This window comes from Emys orbicularis, chromosome 2 (genome assembly GCF_028017835.1).
Source record: "Emys orbicularis isolate rEmyOrb1 chromosome 2, rEmyOrb1.hap1, whole genome shotgun sequence".
NCBI lineage: Eukaryota > Metazoa > Chordata > Testudines > Emydidae > Emys > Emys orbicularis.
The window spans coordinates 70,071,629-70,093,411 of NC_088684.1; the positions used below are offsets into that span (position 1 = coordinate 70,071,629).

General features: G+C 41.8%; 1 protein-coding gene across 3 annotated transcripts in view; it reads left to right on the plus strand.

Annotated features, from left to right (window-relative positions):
* The window catches only part of LOC135874958 (transcription elongation factor A protein 1), a 101,587-nt gene that overhangs the window by 31,369 nt on the left and 48,435 nt on the right, over nt 1–21,783 (plus strand). For 2 of the 3 annotated variants that reach the window (XM_065399913.1, XM_065399916.1), the window contains 2 exons: nt 4,219–4,395; nt 5,689–8,120. In XM_065399913.1, coding sequence (XP_065255985.1) covers nt 4,219–4,395; nt 5,689–5,742 — 231 coding nt within the window. In that variant the 3' untranslated portion in view covers nt 5,743–8,120. Of the gene's footprint in view, nt 1–4,218; nt 4,396–5,688; nt 8,121–21,783 lie in introns of those variants that run through there. The other variant, XM_065399917.1, reaches the window with a different exon arrangement.

Below are 21,783 nucleotides of genomic sequence, written 5' to 3' on the forward strand. Positions count from 1 at the left end.
GCTATGTCTGCAGGAGAGCTCTCCCGCCGGCATATAGCAGCTACTTACAGCGGTGCAGCAGCAGTACAGCTGTGCCACTGTAAGGTCTATAGTACAGTAACTCCTCACTTAGTCGTCCCGGTTAACGTTGTTTCGTTGTTACGTCGTTGATCTATTAGGGAACAAGCTTGTTTAAAGTTGCGCTATGCTCCCTTATAACATCGTTTGGCAGCTGCCTGCTTTGTCCACTGCTTGCAAGATTCTCTGGAAGAGCAGCCCCTCCTTGTGGGGATTAGAACCGGGGTGTGGGGACCAGCAGCTCCCCTCCCATTCAGCTCCCATAAATTCCCTGTAAGGTATGTGGCTCAGCAACTGCCCAGCAGCAGTTCAGCTGTCCCTCACCCCACTGCCGTGCTGCTCCTGCCCTGCCCTCTGTCTTGGAGCTGCTCCCTGGAGCTTCCTGCTTGCTGGGGGAGGAGGGGAGAGGGGTGCTGATATCAGGATGTCCCTCTGCCCCCCACTCCTAACCCCTCTCCAGAAAGCGGAGGAGGGGGACAGGCTCAGGGAAAGAAAGGAAGGAGCTTGCTGGAAGCTGTTGCTTCCCGTCTGAACTGGCTGATCTGCTTAAAAGAGCAACGTACTTGAAGTGGGGTCAGCGTACTTACAGGGGCAATGCACGTCTCTCTCTCTCTCTCTCTCTCACTCACTCACTCATGCACACACACCCCAGCACTTTGGAAAGTCAGCACCTGTGCAGCCCTGCATGTGCTGTCAGGAGAAGGCAGTGGTGCACTCCAGCTGGATAGCATGGGGTGCTAATCATGTTCAGGGAAGTGTTTGCAGCTACTGCCCTGCATCTGTTGTGTTTCCGCCCTCCTGCCTCAGTCCATTCTGCCTTGTCGAGTGTGAGGCTACATTAACAACAGCGTATTAACCCTTGAGGGCTCAGCCGAGTGCTAGTTCATCATTTAGCAGCAAGGCATTCCTTGGGAAATATTCCACCCTCTTACTCCACCACCTCAACCAAGCTTCACAATCGTTCATTGCTGTGTACAATATTAAACTGTTTAAAATTGTTTAAAACTTATACTCTATATGTATATAATGTCTTTTGTCTGGCGAAAAAAATTTCCCTGGAACCTAACCTCCCCCCCATTTACATTAATTCTTATGGGGAAATTGTATTCGCTTAACATCGTTTTGCATAAAGTCGCATTTTTCAGGAACATAACTACAACGTTAAATGAGGAATCATAGGGTTGGAAGGGACCTCAGGAGGTCATCTAGTCCAACCCCATGCTCAAAAGCAGGACCTAATCCCCAACAAAATCATCCCAGCCAGGGCTTTGTCAAGCCTGACCTTAAAAACCTCTAAGGAAGGAGATTCCACCACCTCCCTAGGTAACCCATGCCAGTGCTTCACCACCCTCCTAGTGAAAAAGTTTTTCCTAATATCCAACCTAAACCTCCCCCACTGCAACTTGAGACCATTACTCCTTGTTCTATCATCTGGTACCACTGAGAACAGTCTAGATCCATCCTCTTTGGAACCCCCTTTCAGGTAGTTGAAAGCAGCTATCAAATCCCCCCTCATTCTTCTTTTCTGCAGACTAAACAATCCCAGTTCCCTCAGCCTCTCCTCATAAGTCATATGCTCCAGCCCCCTAATCATTTTTGTTGCCCTCTGCTGGACTCTTTCCAATTTTTCCACATCCTTCTTGTAGTGTGGGGCCCAAAACTGGACACAGTACTCCAGATGAGGCCTCACCAATGCTGAATAGAGGGGAATGATCACGTCCCTCGATCCTACTTATACAGCCCAAAATGTCGTTAGCTTTCTTGGCAACAAGGGCACACTGTTGAGTCATATCCAGCTTCTCATCCACTTTAACCCCTAGGTCCTTTTCTGCAGAACTGCAGAACTCGGTCCCTAGTCTGTAGCAGTGCCTGGGATTCTTCCTTCCTAAGTTCAGGACTCTGCACTTGTTGAACCTCATCAGATTTCTTTTGGCCCAATCTTCTAATTTGTCTCTGTATCCTATCCCTACCGTCCAGCGTATCTACCATTCCTCCCAGTTTAGTGTCATCTGCAAACTTGCTGAGGGTGCAATCCACACCATCCTCCAGATCATTAATAAAGATATTGAACAAAACCAGCTCCAGGACTGATCCTTGGGGCCCTCCGCTTGATACCGGCTGCCAACTAGACATGGGGCCATTGATCACTACCCATTGAGCCCAACGATCTAGCCAGCTTTCTATCCACTTTATAGTCCATTCATCCAGCCCATAACTCTGTAACTTGCTGGCAAGAATACTGTGGGAGACTTTATCAAAAGCTTTGCTAAGGTCAAGGAATAACACGTCCACTGCTTTCCCCTCCTCCACAGAGTCAGTTATCTCATCATAGAAGGCAATTAGGTTAGTCAGGCATGTCTTGCCCTTGGTGAATCCATGCTGAGTTACTGTATAGACATAGCTAAAGAAAGTGGTGCTGTCAAACAACTGAGGCATCATGTGAAGTCTAGTCCTTTGTCAAAGCTATTGTTAGGCGTTGGTGCCTTTGCTCTGTTATTGAAGCTAACAAGTAAGTGCTCATCTGCTCCAGTCCTCCAGATGGCTGTGGAGCCGATATATGGGAGATTCCATTTCCCTGAAGTTGTTGGTAGATCAAACATGCTAACCCAACATTCATTCCAGCAGAGGGTTAAATTTTACATGCTTCCTCAGGGATCCTTTTGTTTAGCAGCAGCCCTTTCCTTTACTCCGTCCTTAATTTTTTGTCTGTTTGCTGGCTGACTTATCTGGTCACCTCCCCTAACTCTTGCAACTTTCTGGGATTCAAAATACCACTACCACCTCCTGTCACCTCAGTAGCAGTCTTGGAATAGAGGAATGGGGGCAGGGAGGAGAGGAGAGATTCTCTTTAGTATGCTTCTAGTCTATAAAAATTGAATGGCATGTGTATGTTTAAATAACCTTTACCAGATGAGGTGGCTACTAGTTTAAGCTTCAAGAGCCAAAATTGCATTGGTAATGAGTAATAAGACGTCAGATATATTGGTATCAATCCAGAAGATGCTTACCCTATGTCAGCATTTGAGAACAATTTAGTTTTGCTTATGTTAAACATTTTTGCTAAATATTCTTTTTAAAGTTGTTACTTAATTTACATTTGAAATAACAGTATTTATAGCCTAAAATAGTTTTGTACAAACATTTCAAGTGGTATGTATTTTGCCTGAATTCCTTCTAGTACAGAATATTTTGGGGGCATGGAGGAAGCAGTGTGTAAATGGAATACATTATCCCTGTTGTAATTACATTAATTCAAAGATATACTGGGAAGTTCAGTGTTATCATAGTGTTATCAGTGTGAGCGCATACAATACCCATCTTAAACAATAGGATAGGGGGAAGCTGAGCACTCAGTAGTTTCCATTATCTCCCGGTAGTATCGGAGTGCCTCATAAATATATCTTAATTCCTTTGTGAGATACAGTATTATCCCCATTTTACAGATGGGAAACTGCGACAGGAAGATGCTCACTGTGTGTGGTCTTGCATAAGTGGCTAATCAGCAGATTCAGAATCACAACTCAGGACCTCCTGACTCCCAACTCCGTGTTCATTCCTCCAGACAATACTACGTTGCTGCTAGAGTTGCTGAGCATCCTCAGTGGCTGTCGATTTCAGTGGCAGTTGACTACTCTATAATTCTAAAAATTGGTCCTTGGTTGTCTCTAAGTGGGCACTCGGGAAATAAGGAATGCACAGTTAGTGCCACCTTCAAAAATTCTGATTTTAAATGACTTTCCCAGTGTCATAAGACAAGCCTGTAGGATAGAACCTAGTTCTTCTAGGAAATGAACTGCCTTACCACCCGTTCTCTTCCTGCAGTCCACTACCTTAATCTGTACACAATTTCTGCCTTTGAGTTGTAGAAGATGATTTACTTTCCCAGAAATTGTGCTTTAAAAGAATTCTAATTCTGTAATCAATTAAATGATTATTTAAAAATAGTACTAATATATTTCTAATTATTCTATTTTATTACATAGTAGATAATTAGATATAAAATTTAGAATAACATGAACTTGCAAACCATTGTGTTTCTTTTTCTGTCCAAACTCTGCTCACTATCATTATATTGTTTGTTCTATAGCCTAATTTTACCTTGAATGAACTAATCTTATGCAATTTCATTTCCCCCCCCCCCTTTTTTTTTTTTTTGGACAGGGTGCTATCAGTGGTGTAAACAAAGATATTCCTATTCTTCAGTGCCATGGGGACTGTGACCCTTTGGTTCCTCTGATGTTTGGTTCCCTCACTTTTGAGAAGCTAAAGAGTCTGATAAATCCAGTCACTGTAACCTTCAAGACTTATTCGGGCATGATGCATAGTTCATGTATTGAGGTAATCTTCTAAATGAAAACAGGAATTGTTTTCAGAGAATTCTTCCTTTAAATGTTCCCTCAAAGCAGGAAAAAAAGGTGAACCTCAACGTTAATTTTCAAGGAAAACAAATGTTTTTGAGTGACTAATTATTTGAGGATGCTGCTTCAATTAATAATTACCCTGGGCTGAACAAATCATGAGGCCAGGATTGTTTATTAGCTAACATAAATTTCTTTCAAAAATATTGTCCACACTAGTCAGTTGTTATAATGAATTTTTAAAATACTCTTGTTTTTCATTTAATGGAAAAAATGAAAACTACAGGAAACAAAATGAGTTGTTAAATTCCATACAATCAAGTTTTTTTTAAAAACCTCATGGGCCTTTTTTCTTCTACCTCCCTCTCCTTTCCTGCAGGTGAGCAGGATTTTTCTTCCCAGAATGATTGCAGAATATTTGTTTACATTGTTTCAAGTGAATTGGAAGAGGGGTTTGAATTCTCACAATGTAAACACTATGTATTAATTATTCTGGGAGAAAAAACCTTGCTGGCCTCCATTCAGGGAGTTGGCATAGGAGGGATAGAAGGAATTAAGAGTAATAAATCAAAGGATGTTAACTACAAAACAAAAATGAAAAAAGCAGAAAAGAGGCAGTCTTTCTAAAGGCTTCACTGCTCTGCTCACGCTACTACTAATTCTTCTTTTATTCAGTGGCAGAAGCAGAGCTGCCACAAGGCCACAGAGTCTGCCCTATTTCCCAGCAACAGAAACTTACTCAGCCAGTTATTAATATGGCCTTAACCCTGTTCCAGGGCCATATTGAGTACCAGTGTGGTGATGTGCTCCCCAACAGGCCAGTGGGGAGCGCAATATTAATTATTTCAGCTCTCGATGATGGAAACTTTCACTAATCGAGATCCTCTTTGTTATGGTAGATTAATTAATGAGTAACAGTGTGTGGCATTCTTCAGGTCACATGGCTCTCTATAACCACACTGGATAGCTAGATTCTCTCAGCACTTTATGGAGAGAGGAGCTTTCTTTCGTCCTTGACTCTTTATTTACCTCCTCTGAGTAAAGTAATTCAAAGAGTATTATGCTCTTGATGAACTAATCTGTCTCAGTTAGTTGAATTCTGCAGACGGATAAGTATTACATTGAGATATAAGGAATCTAATTATAAGCTCAATTTGTAGCTCAGTTGCTTGTAGTAACTGCAGTATTGAAATACTAATTTAGTGAGATAGCTAACTGCTGAAAAATATCTTAGTTGAACACTGGTCTAATGCATAATTTTATTCTTGAACAGGAGATGATGGATGTAAAGCAGTTTGTTGACAAACACCTACCACCAGTTGATTGACAAGATTTGAGATGCCTTCTGTATAAAAACACCAGCATCAACTTTGGTAGAATGTGTTAATCATTTCACATGTCCCATTCAAAAGCATTATTTCTACACCTGCTGTGTTGCAAATGTATACCAAGAACAAGGACTAAGTAGTATATTTCACAAGAAATGGTAATCTTTCAAGTAAATCATAAATTGGTGGGATTATAGGGAATGAGACAGCTAGATAGCATGTCAGAATGTAACTGAGAATACAATTGTAAGATGTTTCTGATTTTTTTGATTGCACCATTTTTAAAGCAGTCATATGGCTAATTAAACTCATTTTGGTTAAATGAGCTGTTTAAACATGACTAGATTGGTATGCTTGGGATATGATGTATTCCTAATACTCGTTGAAAGTATATTAAGATATCCTGATATATATCTTGTACATAAAATATGCAACATGTAAAACTCAAGAGGCATGTGATGGTGGAATGAATATTAGTGAGGATAAAGCTTCAAATATTAATGGTTTAAACATTGCTACTGCATGTGAAGAGGACTGTTCTCTTACCTACAAATGAATACATACCAATGATTCTAATTCTAGCATTTATTCCAGTCTACTTTTTAACCTTAAAAACAGTGTCAGGAAAGAAAACACTTGCTATCTCATACATCCTCTCCCCCGAAAAATGGGTTGACATCACAGAAACTAAGGGGACTCAGCTGTTTGTCACTAGACCTGTGTTTACAATTTGGTGATAGCTCAAATTTATTAGTGTAAATTGATCTCAGATGCTGACTCATGAAACTGAGGTTTAAAAAAAAATACATAAAACATTTCCATTTTAAGATTCTTGTTTTCATGTTGCATATTTTTCCCACACTGGAACCCTCATGGGTTTTGTCTTGTGTAGCTTACTAATTTTTTTTAGAAATATTGACAATGTATTTTACATTTGCAATTCAAGTGTCTTGTTTTATTTTTTGCTTTGCTCCAAAATAATCAACTGGAAAAGCAATGCAAATGTTGCACACAAATTATGGGTATTGTTGAACAGACTCATCTACAACACTGGTATTAACTACTTTTTATTTCCTAAGTGCTGCAGTATGAATGTAATAACTTAGTCATTATAGTGAGAAACTGCCAGCTGTTTTTTCTTTACTTTGATTGCATGTTCACCATGGGACGTCGTCATATTTTCTTTTTAGACAAAAGCTATGTATGACTTTCCACACGTAGGTGTGCTCCATTTTCATCCAATGCCCTAAAATATTCTAGGAATATGAAAATGGGTCCTGTCAAACCTTTGAAACAGAAGAAATTCTATATCTCATGGAAGTTACAATTTTGAGAATTCATGGTATAATAGAAACTGATGATACAAGTTCAGCAATAGATTAACTGTGTTGAAATGGTGTCCTGCTAATAAAAAACTAGAGATGAAAGTGATCTGTTTGGCAGAAAGATGAAATGGATGATCAATATAGGATTCCTTCCTAGCTTACTTTATAGTATTTTGTTCAATCAAGTTTTAAGTGTCTGATGTTGCAGGGTACCTAGTACATCTTATTTTGGGAAATTATTTCCAGATGGGATGAAATTAAAAGGAAAATTCAGGCTATTACCCCAGTAACTACATACATCTCAGCATATCAAACTAAATAGGATATTTCTCCATTTGATGTTTGCTCACTTCAGCTATTTGGAGACTCTCATGCCCCCTTCTTAGCCAATATATACATATTTTAACTTTAATGCTTGCTCATAAGTCACTCCTCCTGCCCCTGACTATTCTTCTCTAGACATCCTCCAATTCATCTTTCCGGTAGTGTGGTGCCCAGAAGAGTACAATATTCCCGTTTTGATCACCCCAAAATTGTACTGAGAAGTATTGTTCTTCCTAGCTAAGAAACAGGATCCCAAAACTGCATTGGCTCCTTTTGCAATCATTTCACATTGCAAACTCATATTTAGCTTGCTTACCACTGTAATCCCTAGTTCTTCCATTATTACTGCTTCTTGGCTCTTTTTCTGTCGTGTGTGTTGAATGATTTCTTCTCTGTATAAACTTGTCACTTCCAAAATTATCTGGGCACATTTCTAATCTCCAAATCCTTTCCTGTTATTTCCTGTACCACTTGCAGTGCCTTCAGTTTAGTATCCGTTAACTTCATTAACAAAGATATTAAAATTAGACTAGTTTTAGCTCTGTTCCCTGTTGTATCCCACAGTGTTTTCCCCAACTTTATACATTACAGTCCACTGTTAACTTTTGTTTACAATGTGTAGCCAGTTTGTTGTCCTCAAGTGTTCCTGTACAAGTCAGCTTGAATTAATTTTCCATTAAAACGCATTGTCACTATCAAATGCTCTACTAAAAATGAATACTAATACTGGATCTACTGCATTATGTGCTAAGTTTGTCCAAATATCAAGTCATATCTTACTAGATTTATCATTATACAGTAATGCTGTGCTGCTGCTTGTTACCCTTTAGGGCGGTGGTCACCAACCCGTAGATCACAATCAACTGGTCGATCCTGGAGAATCTCCCAGTCGATCGCGATCTCCGGCCACTAAAAGTCCAGTGGGGCTGCCGCTAAGGCAGGCTCCACGCCGCTCCCGGAAGCAGCCAGCTTGCCCCCGCGGTTGAGGGGAGGGCAGGGGTCTCTGTGCGCTGCTCCTGCCTGTAAGCACCACTCCCGCAGCTCCCATTGTCCGGGAACAGGGAACTGCGGCCAATGGGAGCTGCAATGGCGGTGCCTGCAGAGAGGGGCAGTGCGTGGAGCCATGTGCCTCCCCTCCTCCAGGGGCCGTAGGGGCACATTCCGGGAGCAGTGTGGGGCAGGGGCATTCAGGAAGCCTGCCTTAGCCCCACTGCACCACCAACCAGGAGCCACCCGAGGTAAGTGCCGCCTGTTGGGAGCCCACACCCCAGCTGTAAGCGACCTTCCGGAGTCAGCACCCCATACCCCATCCTGCATCCGAAGCTCCTGCCCCAGCCCTGATCCCCCTCCTGGAGCCAGCACCCCATACCCCCTTCTGCACCCTGAACCCCTCCTGCACCCCAAGCTCTTACCCCAGACCTGAGCCCCCTCCCAGGGCCAGCACCCCAGACCCCCTCTTGAACCCCAACCCCCCTCCAGCAACCCTGCCCCAGCCCTGAGCTCTCTCCCGGAGCCAGCACCCCATATTCCCTCCTGCACTCCTCACCCCCTCCTGCACCCCAACCCCCTGCCCCAGGCTCAGCCCAAAGCCCCCTTCTACACTCTGAACCCCTCAGGCCCAGCCCAGAGTCACACCCCCTCCCGAACCCCAACCCCCTGCCCCAACCTGGTGAAAGTAAGTGAGGGTGCAGGAGAGCAAGCGACGGAGGGAGGGGGGATGGAATGAGAGGGACTTTGGGAAAGGGACGGGATAGATCCTGGGTTGCACTTAAATTCAAAAAGTGATCTTGTGCATAAAAAGTTTGGAGACCACTGCTTTAGGGGCTAGATTCACCAAAACTGGTGCAAATAAATGTGAACTACTACACTTTGCATCAGTCTGGCCCACTGTGTTCCAGGAAGAGAACCTTCCTTCAGGTTTTTCCACCAAGGAGGACTGCTAAATTGCAATGGGGTACAATAGGAGCTTGATGCTTGAAATTACTTCAAGGATACCTTTGAATCAACACATCTCCCCAGTTTGTGCAACATGCTTCTTGGGCTGTGCCGGACCTTTGTACCCTCTCAGATTGAAGGGAGGTTGTGTGGATGCTTTTGCAGCCAGAGCCTCTTCACTGGCAGACATGGCTACTGAGAATTCCTGCCAGGATTAGCATATGTGCTAGGTTGAATATGAGCCCAGACACGTGATTTTTCTCAATATCTGTTCCATTATTTTACTACGGGATAGAAGTTAGACCTATGGGATAGTAAATATCAAGATTGCACATTTGAAATCCTTACTGCATGTTCCTAGAATTCATTTTGTTTACTTAGATTTTATTTTTCTCACCCAGACAGAGGAAAGACATCTACAAACACTATTAAGCTACTGAAAACAAAATTTGTTTTTTCTTGTCTGCATTATACCCCCAAGAAATAGAGACCTACATTTTTGCTGTGACTTTAGTTATGTAGTTTCCAGACACGAATTAATTTCAAACACATGACTAATTTTTTGTTCAAACCAAAAAATTTGATTGGTATTAAATGTTTTGTTCAATTGGAAGCCTTGGACCTGCTATTTGAATACATTCAGTTTGTTCATAAACACAAATTGGGTTGTGGCACCTTAGATACTAACAAATTTATTTGGGCATAAGCTTTCGTGGGCTACAGAGAACATGAAAAGGTGGAAGTAGCAGAAGAAAAAAAACTTTTGAAGTGATAACGTTTTTTTTCCCTCCTGCTGCTGATAGCTCATCTCGATTGGCCTCTTACAGTTGGTATGGCTACTTCCACCTTTTCATGTTCTCTGTATGTATAAATATCTTCTTGCTGTATGTTCCATTCTATGCATCCGATGAAGTGGGCTGTAGCCCACGAAAGCTTATGCTCAAATAAATTTGTTAGTCTCTAAGGTGCCACAAGTACTCCTGTTCTTTTTGCGGATACAGACTAACACGGCTGCTACTCTGAAACAAATTGGGTTGTGCATTTTTGGCCAAATCCTACATCCATTACTGAGGCAAAATTATTGATGTCACTGGGAACATTGCCATAGTGAGGGCTGGAAGATTTGGTCTTTACCTCCCACCTTGTAAGTATTATTATATAATTACAACACAGTGGGTTGCTGAAAAATACTATATACTGTAACTACTATATTAGAGTTGTTAAATGTGTTCTCTCTATGAAGTGTATTGCACTTCATTAAACTGTTAAAGTGCATCTGTTATATATATAGGCGCTACTTGATGCATAATGGATATAATTTTAAGAATGTACTGTATAGGATGTTGATAATGAAGCCATATGTTTAAGGCCTGGGTATCTTAAATTTTATAAAGCAACAGAGAGTCCTGTGGCACCTTTAAGACTAACAGAAGTATTGGGAGCATAAGTTTTCGTGGGTAAGAACCTCACTTCTTCAGATGCACTTCTTGCATCTGAAGAAGTGAGGTTCTTACCCACGAAAGCTTATGCTCCCAATACTTCTGTTAGTCTTAAAGGTGCCACAGGACCCTCTGTTGCTTTTTACAGATTCAGACTAACACGGCTACCCCTCTGATACTTAAATTTTATAAACAATCATTTTAACGCTTCGCTTTCCTTTATGTTGAAGAATATGAGCGGATGTTATTTAATATAAAAATCAAGATGTCATTTTAGTTTATTCATTTATTTATGGTAATAAACCTTGAGCTTTGTTGAAATGATTTCTATAGTAGGAAAGTGTAAAAATCTTTTTTTCTATAATTGTGAAATAAACTTCAAACAATCAGTGTTTGGAAAAAGTACTTTCAGATAAGTTGTGTGGTAATAGTCTTTAGAAAGCCAGCTTTCATTAACAGTGTGTAACAGCAGTCACTTCAAGGATGTGGGGGATTTTTTTTTTAATTTTTATTTTTTTTAAGTATAATTTGCACTCCCCATCAGACAAAGGATTTGCTGTTTCCCTCTACTTGGAAGGAAAAACTGTCAGTCAGTAACAACTTGTATATTTCTGTCACCTTAGTTCTGAGGTATAATCTAACTTTTTCATCTTGACACTCCCAGGAAGGAAACTGAAAGAAAATGAAACAAAGTAATTTTTTTAAATGCCATGAGAATTATGTTGCTTATCTGCCTGGTTTTTGACTAGCAAACAAGAACTTCAGTCTTCCTCAACCTGCTGCATTGGCACAGCTTTCTCCAGGCACTTCTCTGCTTTAGGGCAGGCATTTTTTCAGTAATACAGTTTTCAACATCCTTAAAGTTACAATTAGTATTTTCACTTTAAAAAAAAAAAAATAGAAAACTGCAAAGTAAGAGGTGGTATGTGATCCTAGCAGCTGGCTCCATTCTTTGACTGTTCAGTGATGTACGTACCATATTACTATATCGTGAGACATTACATGAAGGAAAGTCGGGTAGTCATAGGGAGGGAGGCTGTGATGAGACAAACTGAAAAAAGGAAAAGAAAAAAAAAAAAAAGAAAGTTCAAAATGTATGGAATTTTTTTGTTTTGTTTGGAGCATTCAGCATTAGGATGTGACAAATCTGCCTTTTTGGACTCAGATACCCAGTAGAAGCTATGAGTATAGGAATAGCTAACAGTGACAATACAGTAGTATGTGTGTTTAAACATTTTTTAACTTTAAAAAAAAGTGTGTGTAAGCAATCTATACTCAAATTACAACACTTAGATATAAGTGCTGATCTCTATTGTATTGAATGCAAATACTGTGCTTAAAGCACTACTCGGGTATGCAATGGATGTTACACCCCTTTCTAGCATTCAGTACTAAATTGCTGCTTAAAACAAAGTCGCTCAGCTTCCTGTTTAAGGATAAATCTAAAAAAGGTATTGAATGAGACCCAAAATCTTCTCTATCCCTAAAGGCAATACTGCCTTGGGTGACATTCAAAGGCAAGGCTAATCCCTGAAGATGATCTCCGACATGAAATTATTTTTTTTTAAGCCTTCAAATGTTAGCTGTCAGCTAATTTTAGAGTACTTAATTATCAAAAAAATGGTTGAGATACGTCATTCAGTTACAAAAGGAAAAAGTAAAGTTTTTAAAAAGCTTTGAAAATCTCATGGACCCAAGTGCTCAGCTGTCTTCAACTTGCCACAGTGCTGGCTTCCTGTTTTTCTGTTGTATTTGATACTTAAAGTTTAGTGATGTATTAAGTGTTGTGCGTCTGAGTTAATGACTCAAGATTGTTGAAATAACAGGCTCAATTGGAATTATTTAATCTAAGATTATCAATCAGATTAGTACAGCATTATACAGAAAGTAAGAGATACATTACCACCCTTCGTTGTCAGACTAAGAGCTGGATAGGTGTTTTCCTGCATCTGGAAGGGCTGCGCAGTTTTCATGCCCTCAGCTAAGTTCCCATATCAGTATCATTGTATAGGATTTCAGACAAAGGAAACCTTGTTGCCAAGAATATTCACCCAGAAACACATGTTATGATGTCATTTCTATACATTCTCAGTTTATCTGATTTATGTGTGAGGGTATGAGTATTTACAGCTGGGAGAACAAACAATTCAATATAGTATCTCTCAATGAGTCCTTACCCCACCATCATTCTTCCATGGTGATTCCCCAACAGGAAACATCTGCTATAACAATCATCCCTTATTAGTCTATATATACTTATGTCAGCATTATATGTTTATGTATGTATATGTGTATGTAAGTTAAGGAGATGATTTCCGAGAGTATCTGGAGTTGTATAGACATGAAGGTGTCCAACATTGTTAAAATATAGATCAATTCCTGAATAGGGTTAGTTATCGTTCAAGACCAGTGGTCTGAGCCCTAGAATTCAGACATACTCTTTGTTGAGGATAAAGATTCTAAAGAATAGTTTATTTATATATATAAATATAAAATCAAATACAGAAAGAAAACTAAGAGTATTAATATTTACTAACCGGTACTAACATAAGTATACTGTAATTCTTGACTACACTGATATTTCATTGCAGGTTTTCATTAAACTTTAACATTGGCCTTCTATCAAATTTAAATAATATAACTGTTTGCAGCTATTTTCTTAAATCTTTCATAAAACATATTGTTTCCACCATACTTGCTTATTTATTGTGCTCAGTTCTTAACCTCTTTAGAATGGGCATAAAATAATCTTTAAAATAAATAATCATAGAATATCAGGTTGGAAGGGACTTCAGGAGGTCATCTAGCCCAACCCCCTGGTCAAAGCAGGACCAATCCCCAACTGAATCATCCCAGTCAGGGCTTTGTCAAGCCTGACCTTAAAAACCTCTAAGGAAGGAGATTCCACCACCTCCCTAGGTAACCCATTCCAGTGCTTCACCACCCTCCTAGTGAAAAAGTTTTTTTCCTAATATCTAACCTAAACCTCCCCCGCTGCAACTTGAGACCATTACTCCTTGTTCTGTCATCTGGTACCACTGAGAACAGTCTAGATCCATCCTCTTTGGAACCCCCTTTCAGGTAGTTGAAAGCAGCTATCAAATCCCCCCTCATTCTTCTCTTCTGCAGACTAAACAATCCCAGTTCCCTCAGCCTCTCCTCATAAGTCATGTGCTCCAGCCCCCTAATCATTTTTGTTGACCTCCGCTGGACTCTTTCCAGTTTTTCCACATCCTCCTTGTAGTGTGGGGCCCGAAACTGGACACAGTACGCCAGATGAGGCCTCACCAATGTCGAATAGAGGGGAATGAGCACGTCTCTCGATCTGCTGGCAATATCCCTACTTATACAGCCCAAAAGCCGTTAGCCTTCTTGGCAACAAGGGCGCACTGTTGACTCCTATCCAATATATAGTAACGGCATATGAAGCCAATATTTCAAAATAAAGAGGGAGACAGATACTCTGGAACAAAGCTACATGACCAGGTAACTTGCCCAGTATTTCAGCTTTACAAGTGAATCTGCTGTGTCATTTACTAGCATATCAAAGCAAATAGTAAGGCTTCATTTATTATTTTATATAATTGCCAAGAAGATTATACACATATTCCCTGTTTAAATTTAAACCAGCTTTCAAATGCTAAAGCAGCTGCATCACACACACAGGCTTTATTGCAATGGAGAATCTATGACATTAGCTGCTGCAGTAGGGAAGGGTGGGACACATGATCATGGCGTGACAAGTAATGATTAAATTGTTGCCCTTCTAAAGCTATTTATATATTTTCTATTAAAAATTAGGAGATTTCAAAGGAAAATATATCAATTAGTAGCACTTTTACAGATTACAAAGTGGTATAGTAAAAACAGAACCTAAATTCTGTTGAATGAACTAGCTAACCTAGTATAAACAGATTGAAAGTGACACGTGCCCTGCAGAACCCTCCCTTGTATGGTGTGTTTGAGTTACATAAAACTGGAAGTGCCTCTCCTGAGGTATAATAGATATGGCCACTAACAAACAGCATACTACTTCAGAATTTACTGAGAAAGTGCAGCAGGTTAAAAATTAGCAAACTACACCTCTACTCCAATATAACATGACCCGATATAACACGAATTTGGATATAACGCGTTAAACCGTTGTCCCGGGGGGGGGGGGAGGTGGGGCCGTGCACTCCGGCGGATCAAAGCAAGTTCAATATAACGGGGTTTCACCTATAATGCGGTAAGATTTTTTGGCTCCCGAGGACAGTGTTATATCGGGGTAGAGGTGTACCTACTCACCCCACCTTCCCCCATGGGAGGATTGTGGCTACTGGGAGGAACAAAGAACCCAGAGTTGATTCAGGGTAGACGGTTACAGTCTTTGGTTTGATGAACCTAAATTGCTATTTCTGAGATTTAAAGGTGGTCTCTGTCCTGCCCCCTCTGTAGGTGAACAAGAGAAGGTTATCTGGTTCTGACTAGCCCTATGTTCCCAGATCATGGAATTTACCACCATGCAAACTTTGTTTTCTTTTTCTTGGACAAGATTAAGATTTACGGTCTTGCAAAGTCCCTTTTTACATGTGTGAGGGGTTCCTCCTGGCATTCCACCTGGAACTGGGGCACCCCTGAGCCCTCCAACTCACCAGTGTGGGTTTCCTCTCACACTGTGTTGCTGTGACAAACTGCAGACTGCTCCCTGTTTTACACTCTGAGGGATACACCCAGCTGCACTTGCATGCAGGCTCTGGTCAGCCACTGCATGAACCAACAAGAGAGAGGCTACAGCCAAAATAACCCCCAGTTCCCCAGCCTAAGATCCCAGAGCTGTACCGTCCTGCCCTGTTCAAAACAGCAACCTGGATGAATTTATTACTTAGTTCACCCCACCCTTGATGTGGAGAGGAATATGCAACGACCTTTGCTCACAGAGTTGAGGTTTTCCCCCAGACACTTCACACAAAGGCACACTGGTTTAGAGCTTCGTCACCCAAGGCTGAAGCCCTTGGGCTTCTGCTTCAGCCTCAGGCAGTGGAGCTTGGGTGTCAGCCCTGTGCCCTAGCAAGTCTAAGTCAGCCCACTTTAGGGTCCTGATCCCCCTTTGGTGTCCTGACCCACAGTTTGAGAACCACTACCCTAGATGATTTCACACCCTACCTTATATAGTTTTAACATAGGGCAGGGACCCTTTGTTCCAAAAACAGTTCCCAGCCCAATTTGTGAAAAAATACAGGTACCCAAAATGGAGTTCAGTATTATGTGGTCTGGTCATATGCTCTTGCTGAGTCATAGCAGCCATTACTTACAGACTGGTTGAATTGTTTACAGGAAGGCTAAACACTTCCATAGCCCATTGTCTTTGCTGATGGGCCATCAACACTGTCCAGCGTCTTCATTGTTGTACCTGAAAGGCTACCTGTGGGTGTTACTCAGAGTAAGCACACTTGAAATACAGATACAGTAACTCCTCACTTAACGTTGTAGTCATGTTCCTGAAAAATGCGACTTTAAGCGAAATGATGTTAAGCGAATCCAATTTCCCCATAAGAATTAATGTAAATGAGGGGGTTAGGTTCCAGGGAATTTTTTTTCACCAGACAAAAGAATATATATATATACACACATACATACACACACACAGAGAGAGAGTATAAGTTTTAAACAGACAATTTATTACTGGTACACAGTGATGATGATTGTGAAGCTTGGTTGAGGTGGAGGAGTCAGAGGGTGGGATATTTCCCAGGGAATGCCTTACTGCTAAATGATGAACTAGCAATTGGCTGAGCCCTCAAGGGTTAACTCTCACACTGGACAAGACAGCAGCAATGGAGGGAGGGAAGACAACATCACGGACAGAGAGTGTGTGAGAGAGAGATGCGCATTTCCCCTTTAAGCACACTGCCTTGTTAATTAGATCAGCTTGCTGAGACTGCAGCTGCTGCCAGCAAGCTCCCTCCGTCCTGAGCCCTGTCGTGTGTCCCCCCTGCTCTATGGAAGATGGGGTAAGTGGGGTGCAGGAGCAGGGGGGAGGGGGACACCCTGACATTAGCCCCTCTCTTCCTCTCCTCCCCCCCCCCCCAGCACAGCAAGCAGGAGTCTCGGGAAGCAGCTCCAAGGCAGAGGGCAATAGCAGCACATGGCAGTGGGGGGAGGGACAGCTGCAATTGCTAGCCTGCTGGGCAGCTGCTGCACAGGGAACTTAGGGGAGCGGGGAGCTGATAGGGGGAGCTGATGGGGGGCTGCCGGTCCACCATGGTTCCAAGTCCCCACCAGCTAGCTGCAACGGGCTGCTCTTCCTGCAAGCAGTGGACAAAGCAGGCGGCTGCCAAACGATGTTAGAAGTTTAAACGAGCATGTTCCCTAATTGATCAGCAACGTAACAACGAAACAACGTTAACCGGGACGACTTTAAGTGAGGCATTACTGTACGTACATATAGTCAATATTCATAACTTCAGATACAAAAATGATACATGCCCATGAATAGGACAATCATATTCAGCAAATCAACTTTTCCAATGATACCTCACATGGCTCATCATAATCATATTGTATCATAATTATACCCCCATGATGAATATGGGGTGTAATGTCATAATATTTTCTCCACTGATTTCTTTTTAAAATATAAAGCTTTATAGGAAAAGCTGTTTGTAAAAATCTTGTGTTACACACTGAAGTGCTCAGAAGTCAGAAAGTGCCAAAATTGCATGTAACCATAACTAGACCACCTTCTGTATATAAATTGATATAGTCTTTCATTACAAAGCCACATACTACTCCTTTAATACAAAACATTATTGTATACAATGTAGATACCATTTGTTGTACTATGTATTTCTCTGTATGTCAGATTCTGTGATGCTCAGATGAAAAGTATACAGTAAATCATATATACCAACATTTGACAGACTAAGGCTTGATCTTGCAAAGAGCTCTCTGTCTTTGCAGGTATTTACCTTTGCAGGTATTTACCTGTGCAGAGTAAGTGGTGGGAGCAGACTTTTAGCTTTGTATTTAAGTTTCTCATCCCATTAATTGTATCCAACAAAATCTGTTCTGCTGGGGAGAAAAAGATAATGTAATTTCTTTAAAAAAATACAGAGTGATTAATAGTAAGAAGAGAGCTTATATCAAGGCCAGATCAATAAGCATAAAGTGGACAATTGACAGTTAAATTGTTATATGAAAAAAAAAAAACTAGATTGTTGGGAAAATGGCATAGGATAATTCTGAGATATGATCATGCAATTAGACTTATTAACATAGATGCACATGGGAGGAGAATTAGAGTTTCATGTGCAACCAAATTTTGGAGTTTGCCTTCAGTGCTGAACAGTTGTCCTATTAAAGCAGTTTTTCATACATACAGTCAGTCAGTCCTGAGGAAAGTGAAACTAATGGATTTAGCCATATCCATGACCAATCTTAAAGCATCTTCTGTTAGAAATCCCTAGAATCAAATCTTTTACATACTGAGATGAAACTGCACTAATTCTTCAGTATGCTGTCTTTGTAGCAGCAGGGACAATTCATTGGAAGTTGGTCATAGAGTTTAAGACTAAAAATGACCACCAGATCATCTAGTCCAGGGGTGGCCAACCTGTGGCTCTGGAGCCACATGTGGCTCTTCAGGAGTTAATATGCGGCTACTTGTATAGGCACCGACTCTGGGGCTGGAACTACAGGCACCAACTTTCCAATGTGCCGGGGGGTGCTCGCTGCTCAACCCCTGGCTCTGCCACAGACCCTGCCCCCACTCCACCCCTTCCCGCCCCGAGCCTGCCATGCCCTCGCTCCTCCTCCTCCCCCCAGAGCCTCCTGCATGCCATGAACCAGCTGATAGGGAGGGAGGGGGAGGCACTGGGAGTGGGGGGATGGTGCTGATGGGGGGCTGCTGATGTATTACTGTGACTCTTTGGCAATGTACATTGGTAAATTCTGGCTCCTTCTCAGGCTCAGGTTGGCCACCCCTGATCTAGTCTAACCTCCTACAGGCTATTAAATGACACCCAGACCTGGAATTTTACCCTACTTGATCCTTAGTAAGTCTTCTCCTATCGGCGAGATTTGGATCTGCTAAGTCAGGAAGTTTGTCTACACTGCACTTCAAAAAACACCCTCCTGAACAACAAAAGTTTTACCAACGAAAAATGCTGGTGTGAACAGCGCTTTGTCGGCAGGAGTGCTCTCCTGCCGACACAGCCACTGCCGCTCATGGGGGTGGAAGTTTTTTGTTGGCAGGACAGCTCTCTCCTGCCGACAAACAGCAGCTACACTGCGTGCCTTTTAGCGGCATGGCTGTAGCGACACAGCTGTGTCGCTAAAAGCCTTGTAGTGTAGCCATAACCTTAGTAACGCCTCTGCCTCTTGTCTTTATTTTCTTCTCTCACCCTGTTGATGCGTTATCTTAAGGTGGCATCTTGTGTCTTTCTAGAAAAACAAAAATATGTGAAAAATGTGCTTGCTGTTGTATGCAAAACCTGTTGTCACTTCAGCTGTGTTCCTTGGCAGCTTGTTCTACCTTAGGACTCAGATGCTGGTGCAAAACAACAGCCTGTTCCAACAGCAGCTGAAAAAGACTAAAAAAATTAGTGTTGGACACATGTTTGTCAGCAACACAAAGTTACAGGCTAAATACAAAGCAGATAATAGCCAATCCACAACAAACATTGATTTAGCAGTTGTACAGATACATGAATATCATCCAGAAATCTTTGCAGCAGATTGCACAAGTAATGGGAGTTGTGACTATGCTGGGCTTGTCTAGATTATTCTTTGCTTTCATCTTCTGAAAAGGGGATGCATATAGGCAGGAGCACTGCTACAGCAATCAGCATTCTGGTCACTAGTCACTCTTCCCATTGTCTTTTGAATTATTTTCTGGAATTTTCTTCAGTCCACCAGTCTGGTTGTAAGGTGTATGCATGTAATACTCCAAAGCAGCTGGCTTTTCAATGGCACTGGGTAGCATTTAAGTTACCTTGCTATCATTTCCTTACCTATTACAGGATGGACATTAGTAAGGTTGCATTTGCAGCTGCTGAGGCATGCAGGGTGGGTTTGTTTTTTTGGGGTGGGGGTGAGGGGGGATGTGGGACCAGGGCAGCACATTTCCAATAAGCAAAAACTATTTGGAAATGGTTCACTAGGACTGAAGACTTTCATTTCATTCTATTCACATTTTAAACTTGTTCAGGCTAACTCCGATTAAACACGATGGCTATGTTTACACTAGTTTTATTTTTTGTTTCTCACTAGTGCTGCCATTGGTAGCCCCGGCATAGACTGGCTGCCAACATTTTAACTGTCTCATCTAATGCTGGTTGGGAAAATGGCAGCAGCTGCCAGCAGTCTGTCTACACTAGAGCTGCTGCTGGTGGAACTGCAGTGGGGGGTAAAAATGAGACATTTTAAGTAGTAAGTCTAGAATAGACACAGCTCATTAAGACAGCAAGTGGTTTCTACCTAGACTAGGTCATAGTTTCCCAAAAGGTTTGGCCCCATCCACATTCAAAGTTGAGTTAAACCTGAATCAGTCCAAAACAATGTTTTAAAGGGTTTCAGCAAACATGGTGTAAGCCTCAGCCATGCTTGCTTACTTTTCAAAATCTGGCCCCTTTCTCAGACAGGCCACTCGACTGTTTTTCTTAAAAATTCCCACCTTTGCTACCACTGGTGGAAAAACAAAGTCAACTATAGGCACAGCCTCAAAACTATTTCCTATTCCTGTAACTGCACAAGCAGTAGCCCCACTGTAGCCTAGCTGCTGTCATTTGAACCAATGTATCATTTCACCTGTCTTAGGCCATGTCTACACTACAAACTTATGTCAACTCAAGTTACGTCTCAGTACATTGCTTGTGTGCGTGAATATTTGGCTCCTTGCATCAGTGGTGCGTGCACTCACCAGGAGTGCTTGTATCAGCGTAGTGCTATGCCCCAGGGATAGGTATCCCACTGCGTATGTTGTGACCTAATAAAAATGAATTATGTTCCAAATAATAGAATTTTATTCTGCAACAAAATCAGTGCAAAAAAAGGGGCAATTTGAAAACAGATATTAAAAACTTAATTTAGTAAATTTTATTAAGAAAAGAGAAATTACAACAGGGAAAACATTCATATCTATTTCAGCTATACATACGCTAACCTGTGAAAGCCACGGTTGCTGTATCTGAAGCTCTGTTTGTCTTTAATTTCCCCTGGGGTGGAGGGTTAGGGGTAATGCAACAATCTCTGATGCCCCACAAAATGTGTGTGTGGGGGGGGATGTAGGGAGGTCCCGATATTGAGTTCTCAATGGGCTGCAGAAGGAAGCAAGCCCAGGATCTATAGCATTTGTGTTTGCTGCCTGAGAAGCCCCATTATGTCTTGGTGCATCTCCCTCTGCTTTTCTTGCTGGGACTCCTGAGCCTCTTTCTTTCTCCTGTCCACTCTTTCCTTCTCCAAGCTGCCTGCAATGTTCATCCTGCAGGCCCTGTGCTCACGGTCCAATGTTGCACTGGCTTTCAAGATCTCACTGAACTTGTCATCCCAAGTCCTCTTCTTTCTCCTCCTTATTTGACTTGGGTGATCTGTGGGTGTGAAGGGGGAGACCTTACATGCTGCAATGGCAGCTGCTGAAGATAAAACACACAGAGGTACCATTGTCAGTGTATACACTAAAGAAAGCAAAACTTAAGATGCTGATCTCACTCTTCTTGCTCCCCTAAAGTTTTAAGCACTACATTCTCACTTCTTCTTGGGATTGTTTGTGCACTGTTTCAGTCACAGCTCCAGCCACAGTGTCTGTGGCCTGCCTGGAGTTGGGGAAATGAGAGGGGAATTTCTCAGTTGCATGATTCTAATAGTAAAGGGAAATGGGACTGAAAATTGGCACTGTTTTCCACAGGTAGTGGTGATTTATCTCACACCTGAGGGTAATAAAGGCAGAGAGAGCACAGACCTGTATGCTGTTAGTCTGTGTACTGCAGTGGTGCCTGCTGAATTTATTGCTGAATGGTGTGGGAAAGCATCTTACCAC